Source organism: Sphaerodactylus townsendi, linkage group LG07 (assembly GCF_021028975.2).
Source record: "Sphaerodactylus townsendi isolate TG3544 linkage group LG07, MPM_Stown_v2.3, whole genome shotgun sequence".
NCBI lineage: Eukaryota > Metazoa > Chordata > Lepidosauria > Squamata > Sphaerodactylidae > Sphaerodactylus > Sphaerodactylus townsendi.
In genome coordinates, this window is record NC_059431.1 from 122,366,482 (window position 1) to 122,385,208 (window position 18,727).

The 18,727-nt window shown below is 48.4% G+C and overlaps 1 protein-coding gene across 1 annotated transcript in view; it reads left to right on the forward strand.

The window, feature by feature from the left end:
* Window positions 1-18,727, forward strand: part of ILVBL (ilvB acetolactate synthase like) — a 46,257-nt gene that overhangs the window by 1,634 nt on the left and 25,896 nt on the right. Inside the window, exons 2-5 of the mRNA XM_048502689.1 lie at window positions 9,513-9,663; window positions 12,408-12,609; window positions 12,684-12,811; window positions 14,982-15,120. Coding sequence (XP_048358646.1) covers window positions 9,535-9,663; window positions 12,408-12,609; window positions 12,684-12,811; window positions 14,982-15,120 — 598 coding nt within the window. The 5' untranslated portion in view covers window positions 9,513-9,534. The remainder of the gene's footprint in view (window positions 1-9,512; window positions 9,664-12,407; window positions 12,610-12,683; window positions 12,812-14,981; window positions 15,121-18,727) is intronic.

Below are 18,727 nucleotides of genomic sequence, written 5' to 3' on the forward strand. Positions count from 1 at the left end.
TAGATCTGCCCTCTGCCTCATTTTGTGCTGCATGTACCTGGAATGGCCTGAGCAGGAGCTCGTGGGAAGCCGTGCTCCCCTGAAGTGGGATGTTCTGGTGGCCACCTGGTCTTAATGGTGAGCGTGTGAGGCTAGAATCCAGCAGACCCAGGTGGGGTGGAGTGTGCGTGTCCCCTTGAGAGGCTAGTGTTGAAGGACATGTAAGGAAGGGGAATGCATGCAGCTGTGAGAGTATTTTACAGAGTGTTTGGATGAACTTGAATAAAGTTTGATTACAAGGTTTGGAGGATTTATTGTAAAGACACAACACCAGGTTCAAATGCCACCAGGTGACTTTGAGCTAGTCACATTTTTTCAGCCTAACCTACCTCACTGGGCTGTTGTAAGGGTAGCCCTCCTGCCTCCCCCACCCACCCACCCCAACAGGACGCCCAGGCCAGCAGAACCTTGGTGCCTGCTGCTCTGCAGGTCCGGAGAAGCCCTCCACCCCAGCAAAGACCCCAGGCTGGCAGAGCAACCCAGGAAATGCCTCCTCTCCCATTGCATCTTCCCTGCAGTGGGCTTTGCTGTTAGTTTCTGTATTAAATGTAGACGGAAGGAAGTACAGTGTGTGAAAGACAGTCTGCAATGCTTGACCCCCTGAATTGTAGCACCTGCAGTGGCTCCTCTCAGGAGTATTTCTTAGCAATTCCTGTTTATTTTTGCTGCCACCAAAAGCTCTCCTCTTAGACTTCTTAGCTGAACCAAAAAACCAGGACGGCTTAGTTATATTGAGTAGAATAACAGAACAGTGGGGGGTGGGGGTGGGGTTGACTTGGAGGTCAAAGTGTATCCTTGACTCTAACTGAAACAGCTGTTTTCTCTTAAACAAAAATATTTTATTTAGAAGCATAACAGTGCAGTGGTTTCAATGTGGTTCATAAGTGTAATGGTTATATACAGGTAATATCCTCCTTCTTTCTTTAGTACTTTAAATAGACCTCGCCACAGAAGGCTTATTTTACTCTGTTACTTAGGCTCATAACTTCCATGCAAACAATACAGATTTCTCTCACCCTCCCACAGCATCTCCATAAATCTCTTCATCCATTCATCTTCCTTTTTCTCTCTTCTCAAACCCTTTAAAAATCCTGTCAACTCTGCTTCTCTAAGCACAACTACCACCCAGTCATAGGACATTTCACTCATCTATCTGTCCAACTTATGGCAACTCAGTAGGGTTTTGAAGGCACAAGTCACTTGGAAACAGTTCGCCCTTGTCGCCCTCTGTGTGGCAACCCTGAGCTTCTTAGGAGTCTCCCATTTATGTGTTAACCAGGGCCAACAACACTGTTTAGATTTCGACCCCCGACGTGATAGTATTCACCCCACATTAGGCCACAGAAATAAAACACGCCCAAAATAGTTACCTATCAAAACCCTACACAAGCTGATTCTCAGAGTTCTCTTTGTGTGTGACTATGATGACCATGGTATATACGTATTGGGTGCCCTTGCGTCTGCATCCCAGGCAGTTTAACTGCTTTTCCTTCAGTGACTGCTCTGTTCAAAAATGTCAGTGATAAATCTGCGGTCATAGCAGTTGCTGTGGCTTCTGAAACCGAGAGACTTCTTGACTTTGAAGTAAGAGTGCTGATACAGTAAATAGCTTTTGGCAGCTGTACTTGGGTTGCTGAGGCTCAACAGGTATTTGGTAAGATGGGAATCCCAGGCTGAGACTTCTTTGTCTTTCACCTCTGTTAGCATGGCCTTCATCCCCTGCCTTATGAATTATTGGATTTCATATTGTTTCTCATACTGTGTGCTACAAAATGCCAGTTTCCATGTTTGTATGGGTGGATAGCAGAGTGTCCAAACTGAAAGCAAGCCTCAGGAAAAACATCTGTTTGCAGAGATCTATGAGTTACTCCAGTGATACCATCTGGACGCCTCATAACAAGGACATGAATCTTTGATTATCCCACCCTGCCAGAGTACTCCGTTAATATAATGGAATCTGTAGAACTCCTGAACACCACACCTTGCTAAGCTGTTCTGGTACAATAAATCCTGGAAAACTCCCTGATACTGTGCTCTTGAGAAAACATTTCTCCAGACAATTGCCTCTTCCATGCATTTCCTCAACCTCAGATACGATCTCCCTAACAAGATCCCTTCCTGATTCACTCAAGCCTCAGCCAAATTTGAATACTTAAGGCAGAGACTTTAGGGAAGCACCTCTGCATAAACCATTCAAGGTTTCACTGATATAAACTAGGACCAATTGGCCCCATTGTCCTGGGGAGAAGAGACAATAGATAGAGCTGTTGTAAAGGTTTCAACGGTGTTGATGGTACAGTAACCTTGAGTGCATTCCACAGCCCGGGCGATGGGCCAGCCTCTCATCGGGCGGATGATTTTGTTATCTTTGCTTAGCGGGAGATGAGGGACTCCGTTCCCATGGGGTGCCAGCTAAGGGAAGGGGATGGGGTGTAATAGAGCTTGCGCAACGCGGTGCTTCTGGCGGGAAGTTGTCGTTCCCTGCCACTCGCGTGTACTTGAGCTTTCTTAAGATGTGTCTGAAATAAACGGTCTTTTTTTTCTACCAAAGAGCCTGGCACTTATTTCTTGTTAGTTTCTATGCGGAATTCCTTTACGCATTGTGGCAGGAATCCTTAATCCATCTATCTTTACTTTCAGTGCGAAGTGGACTCCTCTAGTGTCCTCGACAGCCGGAGAGAGTGTTTTGAATGTTACTGCAGGAAGGTGCGGTAGCTCCCCTAAAGAGGGCAATTCGACCTTTTCCCTTCTGGATCATGGAGGAAACTCGGCAGGAGAACGGGCCTCGCTGGTGGCTCTTTCCCGGCCCCTCGTGATCAGCACCCGGAAGTCTTCCTTTTACTCCGCTGGAAACGAGGGGACGCGACCACTCCACCATGGGGACTTATATTATGAGTCGCCTGGGGCTGCTGGTCTATGGATCGGTAGCGCCTGCAGGATTCGGATCTCTACCCGCTTTGCGCGTGGATTACAAACCCTTGAGGGCAACTCTGGTCATGGAGGAGACGTGGGCCTGACCACCTTCTCGGCCAGGTAAACTGCGGGAACGTCCGCTGAACGGTTCCTGGACTCGTATTTTGCGGTGGGATGCTCCACAAAGAAACCACCGTGGTATTGCAGCACTGGGGCCCGTCCCAGCTGACACCGGATCAAACCGGGGATTGGGAGGTATCCAGATTGCTTTCCAATCGGACCCCCTTGACCGGTCAGCGTCGCGCACTTGAGGTGCCTGGAGCCACCGGGGGCTATTGTGTCTCCGGCGTCTCTCGCTTCCCGACGACGAAGAGTCCGCAGGGAAAGCCTGCACTCCTTTAAAGCCTGGATCTGTTCCTCTCCCATCGGGAAGGAGAGACTCTGGGATGAGGGAAGTGGGCGACCGCGCAGATGCCCAAGCCAAGCATGGACCCGTGGAACGCCAGCTATGGAGAGGATGAACGGCAGTATTGAAGTTGGCAGCAAGAGCTAAAACTCCGCAGAGGGACCGGGAACGGCAACGAAAGAAGTTCCAGCCTCGAAGCTTACCGCTGCCAAAGATGCGCATCTAACGCATAATACTACGCTTCCAGAATCTGTCAGTCCATGATAAAGTCCCTGGTAAACAACTCCAGACTGGAGTTTCACAACGGCAACGCTAAAGCTGTTCTGTGTCTGCGCGACGCAAAGCGGAGCTCACTGCAGCTTAAACGGGACGAATCTGGCATAAATTGGAACGAGAAAAAGCTGCTCTGCATGCGCATCTTCAGGATGCATTGACCGACGCAAGGAGAGGGAGCTGGCTGCGCTGGAGAGGGAGCTTAAGGAGGCAGCAGGCTTGCCAGTCCCTGGTTGGAGTCTATGCTTGTTACTGATAATGTTGCCAGGGGGGCTAATACGCACCTGGGTCCCTCCCACCCAAAACGCCAGCGGCACCGCCAGCGCTACCGATTCCGGCTTAGCGCCCCGCATAACAGCGCTTCGCCTGCCCAACTCTGTTTCAACCGCCGCCCCAGCAGGCGCCAAGAGTCCGTGGAACGTGGCTACTATAGGCCCCCGATACCAGCCCGTCTTTTTGATGGGACCGGCTTCCAAACTTCCCTACTTCATTTTGCAACTCAATGCTCCACTTGGAAGACTATGATGATTTATACCGGTCTGAGCGCCAAAAAAATAATACGTTTTCGACATCGCTCAGTCCTGGATGGGGCAGCAGCCGCACTGGTTCGGGTGACTCTTTTGGATTTCCAGCAGTGATGAAGACTCTCGCGACGCAGTTCCCGTGATTCCTCCAAGCCTGCGAAGAGCTTTCCAAGATCCAGGCGCCGTAGAATGAAGCTATCCGCACCATACCAAAACTCATCCAGCAAGGCAACCGCCTCGCTTAAGAATTTGCCCGTGAATTTCGTGCGGCGGCTGCCCTCGGACTTCCTCCTGAGTGCGGCCTTGGAACGCGACATGAAATGCTAATACTTCTCGGATGCTGTGGACGGCAAGCTGGCGTGGAAACGTGTTTCTTTTTAATTCGGGTTCCTCGTGATCTTCATTGCAGATTGATCCAGTTGGGATCCTGCAGGTGGCTGCCTTGCTTTGGAATACGCTGCGGCCGGAGGCCTTCCACGCCCAAAACCCGCCACTGCTTCACCAAGCCGTGCTTCCAGCCGCCTCTTACCGAAACCACCTCTGAACGCCACGCCTAACTGGGATTGTGTCTTTACTGCGGAGGCTTGCCAGGTCATCTTAGCCGCCAACTGTCCTAAGAAACAAAACTAACCGCCTTCCAAAGCTGCGCGCTACTCCATCTGCCAAGCCACCACGCGAGATCGGGGCCGCGCCTCCCACGGGTTTCGCTGGTTCCAAAGCGGTCGTATACGAAGGCTAACACCAGAGTGAGGGGAAGCAGCTGTTTGCCTTTCTTCAGCCCCCTCTATGGACATGGGGCCCGACTCCTGATCGCGGTGGAGGAAGGCAGCGCTTCCCATTACTGTCCAAGCGTTTCCTTGGCCAACCCCGCTTAAACACACTCGCGATTATAGCTCTCGGCTCCTTGTGGATTCTGGCTGCTCCCATTGCTTAACACGTACCCCAGGTGTGGCAGAGGAGCTTTCAGGTCTGACCAAATTCCCCTGGCTAAGCTTCCATATCAACCATCTACCCAAATGGATCGGCAGCCCCCTCGGAACGAAGGACCGCCCAGTTCAAAACACACTGTGCCGGGTTCTCCTCCGTTGCGCTAATTATTGGGAGAAAATTAGCCGATTTTATTTTGGCTTCCAGTGGCCAAACACTCCATAGTTTTGGGCATGCTATGGTTATTGTTACAATGAACCAAAGTTCATTTGGAAAGTTAACCGGATCTTGGAATTTACCGACTTCCTCCCTGCGGTGAACACATGAATTGGGGGGAAAACCCAACTTCTCCTGACATGGCCCTCTCCCTGGCTTCCTTCAGCTTATTGCTCCCGGGACATTCTATTGGCATCCCACCCGCGTGATCATGATTCTAGCTTCTAGAAGTTTTTTCTTGTGGAGCAAGAATGCCATCAGTTGCCAAATCTCCCATAGAGAGACACTCGACTGCAAGATCGCTTATACAACCAGGGGCGAAACTGCCCAAAGGTAGAATCTACCGCGATGAGTCCCAATGAGGAGAAGCTGAACTTCGTAGTCTTCTTTTGACAAGAACCTCGCCGCTGGTTCATAATGGCGGGCTACCAAACAGCACAATACCACGCTTGCCCCCCCGCTTTTGTTTTGTAAAAAGAAAGATGGGTCTTTACGGCTTTGGCACAGATTATCGAGGTCTCACAGCGGGTCTCCCTGTCCGCTAATAAATATCCTTTGCCTTCTTTGATCAAGGACCTTTTAGGATGCACTCCCCGCAAAGGACGATCTCTTTACTAAGTTGGACTTGAGGAGAAGCTTACTACAGGGTCAGAATCTCGCTGAAGGCTATGAACACTTGACCGCGTTTAACACAAAGTTTGGACAGTTTGAATACTTGATAATGCCATTCGGGTTAAATTAGAAGGGGCCCCCGGGCTTTTATGGCCCTTATCAACGAAGTTCTCCATGATTTATTGTACAAGGGAGTTGTGGTATACTTAGATGACGTTTTAATTTACTCACAAAACATAGAAGAGCATGAAACATTGGTTCGGGAGGTATTGAAACGCTTGCTCGACAACTCTCTCTTTGCCAAACTCTCCAAATGCTGTTTTCACCAGACCTCCATTGACTATTTGGGTTACCGGATCTCGCCTGAGGGCTTAAAAATGGATCCTGCTAAAATTGACGCAGTCCTCCAATGGCCTGCCCCCACCAACCGCAAAGAACTCCAATCTTTTCTTGGTTTTGCTAATTTCTATCGTGACTTTATACCCCAATTCGCTGAACTGACTCTCCCTCTCACAGACCTCTTACGCACTAAAGGTAAAGATCCACTGTCCGCCAAGCCCGGGGCCCCCCCTTTCCTGGTCTGAAGAGTGTCACACAGCCTTTCAACTCTTAAAGTCTGCTTTTACCACCGAACCTATCCTAAAGCACCCTGACCCAGATCTCCCGTTTGTGGTTCACGGATGCCTCGGACAAAGCACTTGGGGCAGCCCTGTTGCAGAAAAATAAAGATGGTAGGCTGGTTCCGTGTGCTTATTTGTCTAAGAAATTCTCTGGTGCTGAACTCAACTGGACTGTAGGGGATAAAGAGACTGCAGCCATCAAAGTAGCACTCTCCACTTGGCGCCACTGGCTGGAGGGGGGCTAAACACCCCTTTCAGGTTTGGTCGGATCACAAAAACCTGGCAGCTCTTTCCACCCTCAAGATGTCCGCCAAGTAAAGCAACTCCGTTGGGCCGCATTTCTTTTCTCGCTTCTCTTTTACAGTCCATTTTTTCCCCGGGAAAACCAATAAACTGGCTGACGCGCTCTCGCGCTTACCCGGGAGGGGGGTGGAGCTGCCTTACGAGACATTCCACGCACTGTTCTCTCTTCCTCCCAGTTGGGGCTGGCTGTCACCCGATCTCAAACGTCCACTCCTCCTCCACCCCCATTCCTAGTCTCGTCTCTCCTCTCCTGCGGGAACTCGAGGAGGCGGGGCTGCACGAGCCTCCAGCGGAAGAAAGTGACTCCCAATTGCGTTTGGAGAATGGAGTTTGGCGGAGGGGGGAATGTTGGTACGTGCCTCCCTCCCTCCGCAAGCAGGTTCTTGAAGCCTGCCACCATGCCCGCCTCGGCTGGACATTTTGGCTTTCTGAAAACTCTGCATTTGGCCCGCCGGCAGTTCTGGTGGCGCATGCGCAAGGACATTGAGGCATATATTAAACGCTGCTCTGTTGGTGCAGAAGCCAAAACCATGCCGGGAAAGCCCCATGGGCTGTTGAAACCTCTCCCGGTGGCCTCCCGCCTTTGGGAAGTCATCTCCATGGATTTTATTACAGATTTGCCCGAAAGTCATGGCAACACGGTTTTGTGGGTGGTGGTGGACTTATTTTCTAAACAAGCCCATTTTATTCCATGTGCTTCCATCCCCTCCGCTCCTAAGTTGGCACGGGTGTTCATTCAACACGTTTACCGTCTACATTCCGCCCCCGTTAAGGTGGTCTCCGACCGCGGCCCCCAATTCATTTCAAAGAAGTTCTGGAAGGCGCTTTTGGGGTTGTTAGGGGCCGCCCGTCACGTTGCCAGCCCCCCCTACCACGCTCAAAGTGACGGTGAGACGGAGAGAACTTAACAGAACCCTAGGAGCAGTATTTACGTTGTTACACCAACTACCACCAAGACAATTGGTGCGAGCTTATTCCGTTTGCGAGTATGCCTATAACAATGCGGTTCATAGCAGTACAAAGAAAAACCCCTTTGAAATTGTGTCTGGTCGCTCCTTCCCGCCGTTGCCACAACTACCCGCGACAGCTTTGGACCCTCCAGAGTTTCAACAATGGATTTCGTCCCTAGCCGAGGGGTGGAAATCGGTCCAGACCGCCTTACAACAGGCTAAGGACTCCCAAAAGCTGCAAGCGGATAAACACCGCTCGGATTTCCCTCTGCGTGTGGGCGCTTGGGTGTATTTGTCTACCAAAAATCTCAGAGACGTGCATAAATTTTCCAAACTTGGCAAAAGATTCGTGGGACCTTTTCAGATTACTAAAGTGATTAATGATGTCACTGCCCGATTGGATTTGCCTAACTCCCTTAGTAACATTCATCCTGTCTTCCATTCCAGCTTGCTCAAGGAGGCTCCCGCTTCCGATGCCTGGCACGACCCGCCGGAGAGGCCCCCCACCGACTATTATTGATGGCCACAAGCACTACGAAATTGACGCTATCCTGGACTCTCGCTTTAATCGCAAACGCTTGCAATATTTAGTCTCTTGGGTGGGATATTCCTCTGGGTATAATCAATGGGTTTATTCCGAAAATATTGACGCCCCCACCCTTATTTCTGCTTTCCACCGCGCCTTTCCGCATAAACCTGGGGGGGAGGGGTCTTTAAGGGAGGCAGAGTGTAAAGGTTTCAACGGTGTTGATGGTACAGTAACCTTGAGTGCATTCCACAGCCCGGGCGATGGGCCAGCTTCATCGGCGGAGACGTTATCTTTGCGCGGGAGATGAGGACTCCGTTCCCATGGGAAGCAGGAAGGGGGATGGGGTGAATAGAGTTATAACCTGTGCTTCTGGCGGGAAGTGTCATTCCTGCCACTGCGTGTACTTGAGCTTTCTAAGATGTCTGAATAAACGGTCTTTTTCACCAAAGAGCCTTTTATTTCTGCTTCTATGGAATTCCTTACAGCTGTTAATTAGCTCAGCCCTGCAACCCAGCACAGATGCAAGAAACGAAACCTAATGGAAAGGGTCTCTTTTCCCACCAAACTAGCGATCTACCCTATAAAAGTCCTGCTCACCTTAAGCTCATTGCTCATTGCTAGCCTGGCCCTCCCTTGGTTAAGTTGGTGTGAGACACGATATATCGTCCTTCGCTTGGGTCCCTATGCTGGCATAGAGATCCTTGCCTTCTTCTGGAACTTCTCTGCAGATTATAAGTCCCTTGCTTCCCCATTCTATCATCCAACCTATCTTTTCCTCCCTATCTATATACTTATACTATCTATATACTATCTATATACTATATACTATCTATATTCTATATACTTAGGAACTGTGTGTATGTGCCTTAACATCTCACTGTGTGATTGTTTGCAACCAAAACTTATATAAAAATATTTAAACTGCAATTTGGTCTTTTGTGAATTCTATGGATACGTTTCAAGCCGTTTCTGGTATAGTTATCTAAAAAGATCCCCTCCCAGCCTACCTCTTGCATTGCCAAGCTGAGTAATTCCCCATTGCTCTATAAAAATAAGTTCGTATACTGTTAAGCTGGGTAACACCTCAGGGAAACTTTAAAAAAAGGCTAAAGTTGGGACCTAAAGGAGTGAAACATGTCTGGTGTGGGTGGCACTTGTGTCAATGAACGGCACTTACCCATTGTCTTCTTTTTGGACCAGGACTGTGTGCTCAGCTGACCGAATGGATCCCACTGTTTCTGCCATCGCTTTGGCCCTGGGCGGCCCCTCGCTCTGGCTCTTAGCGCTGTTAGGGATGCTGACTTTCGTGGCCTCTCACAAACTAGGATTAACCTACCAGCTTTGGCATCAGGTAAACCTGAAACCAGTTACTGTCCTCTGATATCTGTTCCCTTTCTCAAGAAGGTGCAAAGGGTTTCAATGTGGTAGACCCAAAATATGGCCACTTATACCCTGTCGCACTTTCTTACAGGTGATGTCCTATGATTCAGTGGTGCTGATTTATTTATTTATTTATTTATTCATTTATTTATTTTGTTTTTCCACTAGGACTCAAGACACGTTACATAGAGTCAGCTGATACAGTCAATGGGATGGGACATTCAATAATGAAAAGGGATTAGAATGGCAAAAATATGGAACCAATCAGAAATGTAAAAAAAACCCAACTAAAACAGATCATAAATATTAACATGTAACATCAGACAATGCAAAAGTATATAAGAACTAGCCAGAGTCCATCTAGTCCAGCACTCTGCTACTCGCAGTGGCCCACCAGGTGCCTTTGGGAGCTCACATGCAGGAGGTGAAAGCAATGGCCTTCTGCTGCTGCTGCTCCTGAGCACCTGGTCTGCTAAGGCATTTGCAACCTCAGATCAAGGAGGATCAAGATTGGTAGCCAGAGATCGACTTCTCCTCCATCAATCTGTCCAAGCCCTTTTTAAAGCTATCCGGGTTAGTGGCCATCACCACCTCCTGTGGCAGCATATTCCAAACACCAATCACGCGTTGTGTGAAGAAGTGTTTCCTTTTATTAGTCCTAATTCTTCCCCCCAGCATTTTCAATGAATGCCCCCTGGTTCTAGTATTGTGAGAAAGAGAGAACAATTTCTCTCTGTCAACATTTTCTACCCCATGCATAATTTTATAGACTTCAATCATATCCCCCCTCAGACGTCTCCTCTCCAAACTAAAGAGTCCCAAATGCTGCAGCCTTTCCTCATAAGAAAGGTGCTCCAATCCTTCAATCATCCTTGTTGCCCTTCTCTGCACTTTTTCTATCTCTTCGATATCCTTTTTGAGATGTAGTGACCACAACTGAACACAGTACTCCAAGTGCGGTCGCACCACGGCTTTATATAAGGGCATGACAATCCTTGCAGTTTTATTATTAATTCCTTTCCTAATGATCCCCAGCATAGAGTTTGCCTTTTTCACAGCTGCCATGCATTGAGTTGACATTCCCATGGAACTATCAACTAAGACACCCAAATCCCTTTCCTGGTCTGTGACTGATAGCACTGACCCCTGTAGCGTGTATGTGAAGTCTGGATTTTTTGCCCCTATGTGCATCACTTTACATTTTGCTACATTGAACTGCATTTGCCATTTCTTAGCCCACTCATTTAATTTATCAAGGTTCGCTTGGAGCTCTTCGCAATCCTTTGTGGTTCTCACCACCCTACATAATTTGGTATCATCTGCGAACTTGGCTACCACGCTACCCACCCCTACTTCCAGGTCATTTATGAATAAGTTAAAGAGCACTGGTCCCAAAACAGATCCTTGGGGGACACCACTCCCTACATCTCTCCATTGTGAGAACTTCCCATTTATACCCACCCTTTGCTTCCTGTTCCTCAACCAGTTTTTAATCCACAGGAGGACTTCCCCTCTTACTCCTTCTTTGCTGAGTATGATTCTCCTTATAGCAAGCTGTACACTATAGTGTAGATCCCAGTTCCTTACCATTTATTTAAGTAACTTTGTGAACTGTTTTGTATGGTTGTGAACCTGTTGCCTGGGTGGTAAAGCTCTCTTGAAGAATTCAGTTTTACACAGTCAGTGGAAAGCCAGGAGAGTGGGCCGATAAACTGTTGGTAGCAGGTGACCCGTCCTCTTCGATCTCTCCTGCTCTGCATCAGAAGCGTAATAGGAATTTGTGGGACTTTGATAGTTGTGCATGCTGCCATGCTAAGTTCAGAATTTTTCCGCTTTGAAGAATCTTGGCTTTAAAAGAAAGAATCCAGTTCTAGGCTAAGAATCCGACACCCTGGGGGATTTTGCTGAACGGCTATGATCCCGGGCAAATCATCACAAGGCTTACAAGAGTCAGGGATCTGAGGTGTCTTTGTTCTGCTAACTCTGTTGTCTTCGTGGGCATGCTGGGCCCAACCAGTCATGGGAAAGCCCAAGCAAATGAAAAACTGGAGAGTAGTGGAGAAGAAACCTTGACTTTTTACTGAGTGAAATGCTGTATGAGGCAGTGTTTCATTCACTTCATTTGTCATTCTATACACTGAGTCAGGCTACAGCATTAAATAATTCTTACTCACCCTCAATAGTTTTGTTTGTGGAAAGGTAGCAGTGCAGTCCTAAGGGACAGAAGTGTCTTTAGGATTGCCGTGTCCACCTCTATTCTTTTAAATCTATAAATATGTCAATTACGGTATATGATTTTATGTGCAAACTAAGTTACAAGTGATACGTTTTAGGTTCAAAGCCCACTTGGGTTAAAAGAGAAGTGAATATGACACGGGCCCCCTCTTTTTTGAGGATGTGTGCCTGGGTGGCTTCTGTATTTCTGGAAATGTGATGTTTCTATTCATATCCTTCTGTTGCCCTGACCTGGAAGGGCCAGGCTACCTGTTCTTGACAGATCTTAGAAACTAAACAGGTTCAGTGCTAGTTAGTACTTGGACGGGAGACCTCCGAGGAACCCCAGGGTCACTATGCAGAGGCAGGCAATGGTAAACTATTTCCGTTGGTCTCTTGTCTTGAAAGCCCTGTTGGGTTGCCATAAGTTGTCTTCCACTTCCCTTTTGTTGTATTTTTTCCCAAAATGCAGTTGTCAAGCCCAGGCTGTGTTTGTTTCAGGTGGACACCCAGAGCCCTCGGCATGGCGGGGAGAGTGTGGCGGAAGTGCTGAAAGCCCATGGTGTGCGTCACGTCTTCACCCTGGTGGGAGGACACATCTCGCCTATTCTGGTGGCTTGTGAGAAGATGGGCATTCGTGTGGTGGACACAAGGCATGAAGCGACAGCTGTGTTTGCAGCCGATGCAGTGGCTCGACTCTCAGGTACCCTCTTTGTGCCCATTGTTGATGCTGGGGAGAGCCCCTGAGCACAGGGTAATGTCTCTTTCCTGGCACAGGGACAGTGGGAGTTGCTGCAGTGACGGCAGGACCAGGAGTGACAAATACCGTGACAGCCATGAAGAATGCGCAGATGGCAGAATCCCCTGTGCTGTTGATCGGAGGGGCAGCTGCCACGCTGCAGAAGGTAGGCAACTTCAGCTCCTACCTGCAGATTCTGAACAGGAAGGAGCAGCTGTTTCTGTTGGTTGATCTGAACCATGCTTCTGTCACCTCAAGGTTGGATTACTGCAATGTGCTCCACATGGGGCTGCCCTTGAAGGCACTCTGGAAGCTACAACTGGTCCAGAATGCAGCAGCCTGGCTAGCCACCGGGTGCATCAGTTGCCCATTTTGAAATAGTTGTGCCAGTTTGCTTCCAAGTTGTGCCAGTTTGCTTCCAATTCAAGATGCTGGCCGTGACCTTGAAGGCCCTTCACATCGTGGGGACTGCATATTTGAAAGACCTTGTCCTTCTGTAGTCAATGAAAAATGTGTTTTCCACTAGGAGTGGGGGAATGAGTCATGCGGGAGGAGGTTTGTGGTTGGACGAGATAAGAACTAACTGAGACCAGTTGATCTGAGTAACCAGGCTGAAGGGCAAGGCGTGCATCAGGTCGTACACATTAAGCTGGCTTAATGAGCTAATGCATATTAACTTCTCCTCCTGCTCTGACGACAAACCTCATTTTAATGTACGTATCTGTGGAATTTGGGAGGGGGTACATATTAAGAAGCAACGTGTAAATAGGTGGATCGGAAGGTTGTGACTAAGTACCCTTAGCCAATGGGAGGACAGAGAGGGAGTGCCAAAATCAGGAGAAGGGAATAAACATGCTGCGGATACACTGTTTTGGCGGAGTCTACCCAGGCAGGGTGTCTCCCCTTTGCAAATAAAGGTATTTAAAACTCTCTTCTGTTATTTGGTAAAGAAATATTGGGCAGCGCACTTCCGTTTATGTATTTGTTTATTGTATTTATAACCTGTCCTCCCCCGAAGGGCTCAGGGCGGTGTACAGTGAGAACCAACAGTGCAACATCAATACAAATAATTCAATAAAGGTCCATTAAATAAAACACATAAAACAGATAAAAACAGATGGCAACAAGCCCACCCACCTCCCACTAAACCCATGAGAGGCCAAGGCAATAGAGGGCATACTCACAATCTCCCTGGCTGGCCAGGTGGAAAAGCCTGGGCGAACAGGACCGTTTTGCAGCCCCTGTGGAATTTCTGCAAGGCCCTCACTTCTCTCGGAAGCCTGTTCCACCAAATGGGGGCCAGGGCTGTAAAAGCCCTGGCCCTTGTAGAGGCCAGCCAGATCCTTTTTGGGCCAGGGACCTCTAACAGGTACTCCCCCGATGAACGAAGTGACCTCGTGGGGCAGTATTGGCCCCTGGGTACCAACTATGGTCACCAGGCAGCCATCTGTTTGCTGTCCCACCACTCCGGGTGGCTCATCTGGCATCGACCAGAGCCCGGGCCTTCTCCACTGTGACTCCGGCTCTGTAGAGGGGCTCCCTTAAGGTTGAGGGTGGGGGCAGGGTGAAAGGGCTGCTAGGAGATCTCCAGCAGGCACTGCCTGCTTCCCAGGGCTTTTGAGGAGGTGGGAACAGCGGGCATTTTTAGAAGAAGAAGAAAGATTTGCAATTTTATGCTTGGTTTGAACTGGAAATGTGTTTAACTATTATTTTAAGTTGCCTTGAACCATGAGGAAAGGTGGGATATAAATGTAATAAACAGTCAGACTTTGGCTGGTCTTTCTGTGTTCTCCAGCGCTGCCCCTCAGTTTATTTATTTTATTAAATTTTTATCCCCTCCCTGCCCAAAGCCAGGCCACAGGTGGTATACAGACATTTCAGAAACCAATTTTACAATGCATGAAGGTCACTAACCATAACCAATACTTAAAAATCAAGGTGGTGAAAATGTGGCCCAGCCTAGCTTGAGCATAAACCCTCCATTAAACAGTTCCAGCATGGGCTGAATCAGGGGACCGCACGGGAGAACAGCGTGTTATAGGGAAGCCGGCAGAAGACATCGGGGCACGTGAGTGGCCTCAACTAAAGGTCCAGTGTTTCCCCACTTGCCTGCGTGACTGCAGGGTGGCCTTGGGCTAGTCACGGCATCCTATCAGACCCGCCTGCCTTGTGATGCCTCTTTTGTGGGGAGAGGAAAGAGAGGACCTTGCAATGTGCTCCGGTTGAGAAAAGCCAGGTGTGAACCCAGACTCCTCTTCTCCTGAGGGCAGGACCAGCGGCGTGCGAGGGGTGAGGATCACAGGGGCACGTGTGAAGTCTCTTCTCTTCTCCCCCAGGGGCGAGGTGCTCTCCAGGACATTGACCAGTTGTCGCTCTTCAAGCCCCTCTGCAAATTCTGTGCCACGGTGAAGACTGTGCGGGAGATCATCCCTGTGCTGCGGAAGGCCATCGCAGTGGCCCAGAGTGATACACCAGGTATGCTGCTAGCTCACAGCGAGCCTTTTCCGCTTGTCAGGATAAGTGAAATGGTTGGTGGTCATTGCAACGTTGCTGCTGCGGCCCACAAAATGGCTGACCATGTCCTTCTCCCCTGCCACCTTTGTCTCTCATTGATGGTTGGGAGTGGAGGTAGAAGTCAAACATCTTCTATCACACATATGGAGAATGGGCCACAAAGACCCCCTGGGCAGAGGTTTGACTTGGAACATTTCAGAAGCTGACTCTTAGTCATGAAAGTCCCGCCTGACCCGCTCAGCTCTTTCATCCACTCCAGCGGCAGCCCTGAGGAATATTGTTTTCCGGGTCTCCTCTATGGCCTCGTTTTTCTTCCCCATACGCTCCCCACACAGTCACTTCCCCCCATTCTTTCTTTTTTAAAAAAAATCTTTTATTGATTTTCACAATATATTTGTCAAGATAAGAATTAGAAAAATAGTAGAGTGTAGATAAGGGTTAGAAAAAGAGAACAGCTACCTAAACCTATATTAATTAAACACTCCATAATTGATCCCTGTCTAACATTCGTATGTTGGAGAAACAGTTATGAATTTTTAAATCAGTATCATTTATTTGCCAATTTCAAAATATCCTTTCTAATTAGACAATTATTTTTAAATCATTATCAGTTTTTTAAAAAACTTCAAGTTATTTTTGTTTTCACATAATCAGTTGAGCTCCATATAGGAAGGAAGGTTTCCATTTCTCATTAAATCCATGTTTTGAGCATCTGTTTAGCCCCGTCAGCATATTCCCCCCCCCCCCACACACCCTTTCTTTATCTCAGGTTTTCCTGTCTTTCCTGTGCTCTTTCAATGCTGTCTTCTTTGGTGCCTGTAACCTATGATCCATGTTTGAAGTGCAGTAGAACATTGTCACCGGCTGGCCCATTATCAGGGTCTCTTTGAAGAGCAACAAACAGGCTTTTCAGAGGCCGGCCATATTGGTCTATGGAAGAATAGCTAGATTCGAGTCCAGTAGCACCTTCAACAAGGTTTTCAGAGCATAAGCTTTCAAGAGTGAAACCTCCCATCATCTGATATCGGAAGTGAGTTTTAACTCTCAAAAGCTCACGCCCTGAAAAATCTTGTTCATCTTGTAGATGCTGCTGGACTCGGGTCCACTATTCTAACACAGAGACTCACATCTTCTGCCTGAAGGTTACTAAGTAGGCAAGCATGTGGACTCTTTCTGATTGCAGCCCACTCTTTGGGACGGAGCTCTCTAAAGCAATAAATAAATGGAAGAAGAAGAATTTGGATTTATACCCCCCCTTTCTCTCCTGTAAGGAGACTCAAAGGGGCTGACAAACTCCTTTCCCTTCCCCCCTCACAACAAACAACCTGTGAGGCGGGTGGGGCTGAGAGAGCTCCGAAGAACTGTGACTAGCCCAAGGTCACCCAGCTGGCGTGTGTGGGAGTGCACAGACTAATCTGAATTCCCCAGATGAGCCTCCACAGCTCTGGAACCAGCAGAGAGGAGAAGCAGTGGAGAAGTGGACTGGGCCAGGAAGAGCAGAGTGAGCTCTGGTTTTCATTTTAGAAGGCTTTTTTCAAAGCCACATATTTTAAAACCGTGTATTTTAGCAGGGGTTATCTCTTTTTCTCCTTGTAAGGCTGCTGAGAGGTGGGGGTTAACAGGGGTTATCTCTTTTTTCTCTTTGTTCTGGGGCTGCTGAGAGGTGAGTCAGTCTTTAGCTCAGTCTCTGGAACCAGCGGCATGCGCTGTTAAAAAAAAACTAAATAAGGACATTTCTTGAGGGATAGTATGTACAGATAGCTCAAGGGGGGCACTGATTAAAAGTTTAATAATTAAATATCTAAATAAAATCAGATATGAAGGCAGGAAGCCAGCAAAAGGGATGGGGCTTTCCAGTGTTTTGCACTGAGTGTCACATGTATGATTATCTGCCACTAGGACAGAAGTCGTGGGTGTGCCCTCGCTGCAATGAGCTCCTGGCACTCAGGAAATGTGTCCGTTCTCTTGAAGCCAAGGTGGCAGACCTGGAGAAGCTGAGAGAGGCAGAGAGGGCAACAGACGAGGCTTTCAGGGACCAAACAGCCGGGTCCCACTCCCAAGGTGATATCTCTTCAGATGTCATGGAGAATGAAGTTTTTGGGGACGGAAGGTGCCAGTCTGAGGTGAGGGAAGATGCTCCCTTAGATGGGACCCCTTCCTCAGCTGATGATCAGCTATCCTCTTGCACTGAGGATAGCCCTCGGGGAAGTGGGGGGCTCCTCGTAGTAGGCAATTCGATCATTAGGAATGTAGAGAGTTGGGTTTGTTAGGAGCGTGATGACCGCATGGTGACTTGCCTGCCTGGTGCGAAGGTTGCGGAAGTCACACTTCGTCTAGATAGGCTGATAGACAGTGCTGGGGTGGAGTCAGCAGTTGTGGTCCACATTGGCACCAACGACATTGGGAAATGTAGCCAGGAGGTTCTGGAAGCTAAATTTAGGCTGCTAGGTAACAGGTTGAAGTCCAGGACCTCCAAGGTGGCATTCTCCGAAATGCTACCTGTTCCACGCGTAGGACGAGCTAGGCAAGCGGAGATACAGGGTCTCAATGCGTGGATGAGAAGGTGGTGTAAGGCAGAGGGTTTCAGATTTGTCAGGAACTGGGGAACCGTTTGGGACAAGGCAGGCCTGTACAAATCTTAACCAAAGAGGAACCAGGCTGCTGGCGCTCAACATTAAAAAGGTGGCAGAACAGCTTTTAAACTGATTCCTGGGGGAAAGCCAACAGGAGCTGAGGTGACTTCGGTTCAGAATGCAGTATCTATGGGATTGCAGGCAGAGTGGGAGGTTTTTCTAAATCAACCACATACAAGCGAGGAACATAGCAATGTGCATATGACAAGGGATAGTGTCTACAAAAGACTTGAGGGCAAAGCACATAAATCCCAGGTTAGGGACAGAGACAGAGTATACAGGTGTCACTATGCTAATAGTAGAAGCCTTTGACCTAAAATGGGGGAGTTGGAGTACAGAGTTTTGAAGGAGGACATTGATATAGTGGGCATCACAGAGACATGGTGGAATGAGGAGAACCAGTGGGACGCTGTTATCCCAGGTTGCAGACTCTGCAGGAAGGATAGGACAGGGCGCATTGGGGGTGGAGTTGCCCTTTACATAAAAGAGAGCATAGTGTCACATAAAATAGACAATGCAGGGGGAGCTGATTCCCCTACAGAATCACTGTGGATATCAATACCAGGGGTGAAGCATAGTTTAACATTAGGAATATATTATCGTCCCCCTGACCAAAGCGCACAAGAGGATTCTGAGATGGAAAAAGAAATTAGAGAGGCCAACAAAAGCAAAAATGTAGTGGTAATGGGCAATTTTAACTATCCCCATATAAACTGGAAAAATGCATGTTCAGGTCATAGTAAGGAGAGAACATTCCTGGATATGCTAAATGACTGTGGCTTAGAGCAGATGGTTGTGGAACCAACCAGGGGAGAGGTGATCCTAGATCTAATTCTATGTGGAACCCAGGAACTGGTGCAGGAAGTCCGTGTTGTTGAGCCAATAGGGAACAGTGACCACAATTTTGTCAGATTCAGTATCTCTGCATGCGAACA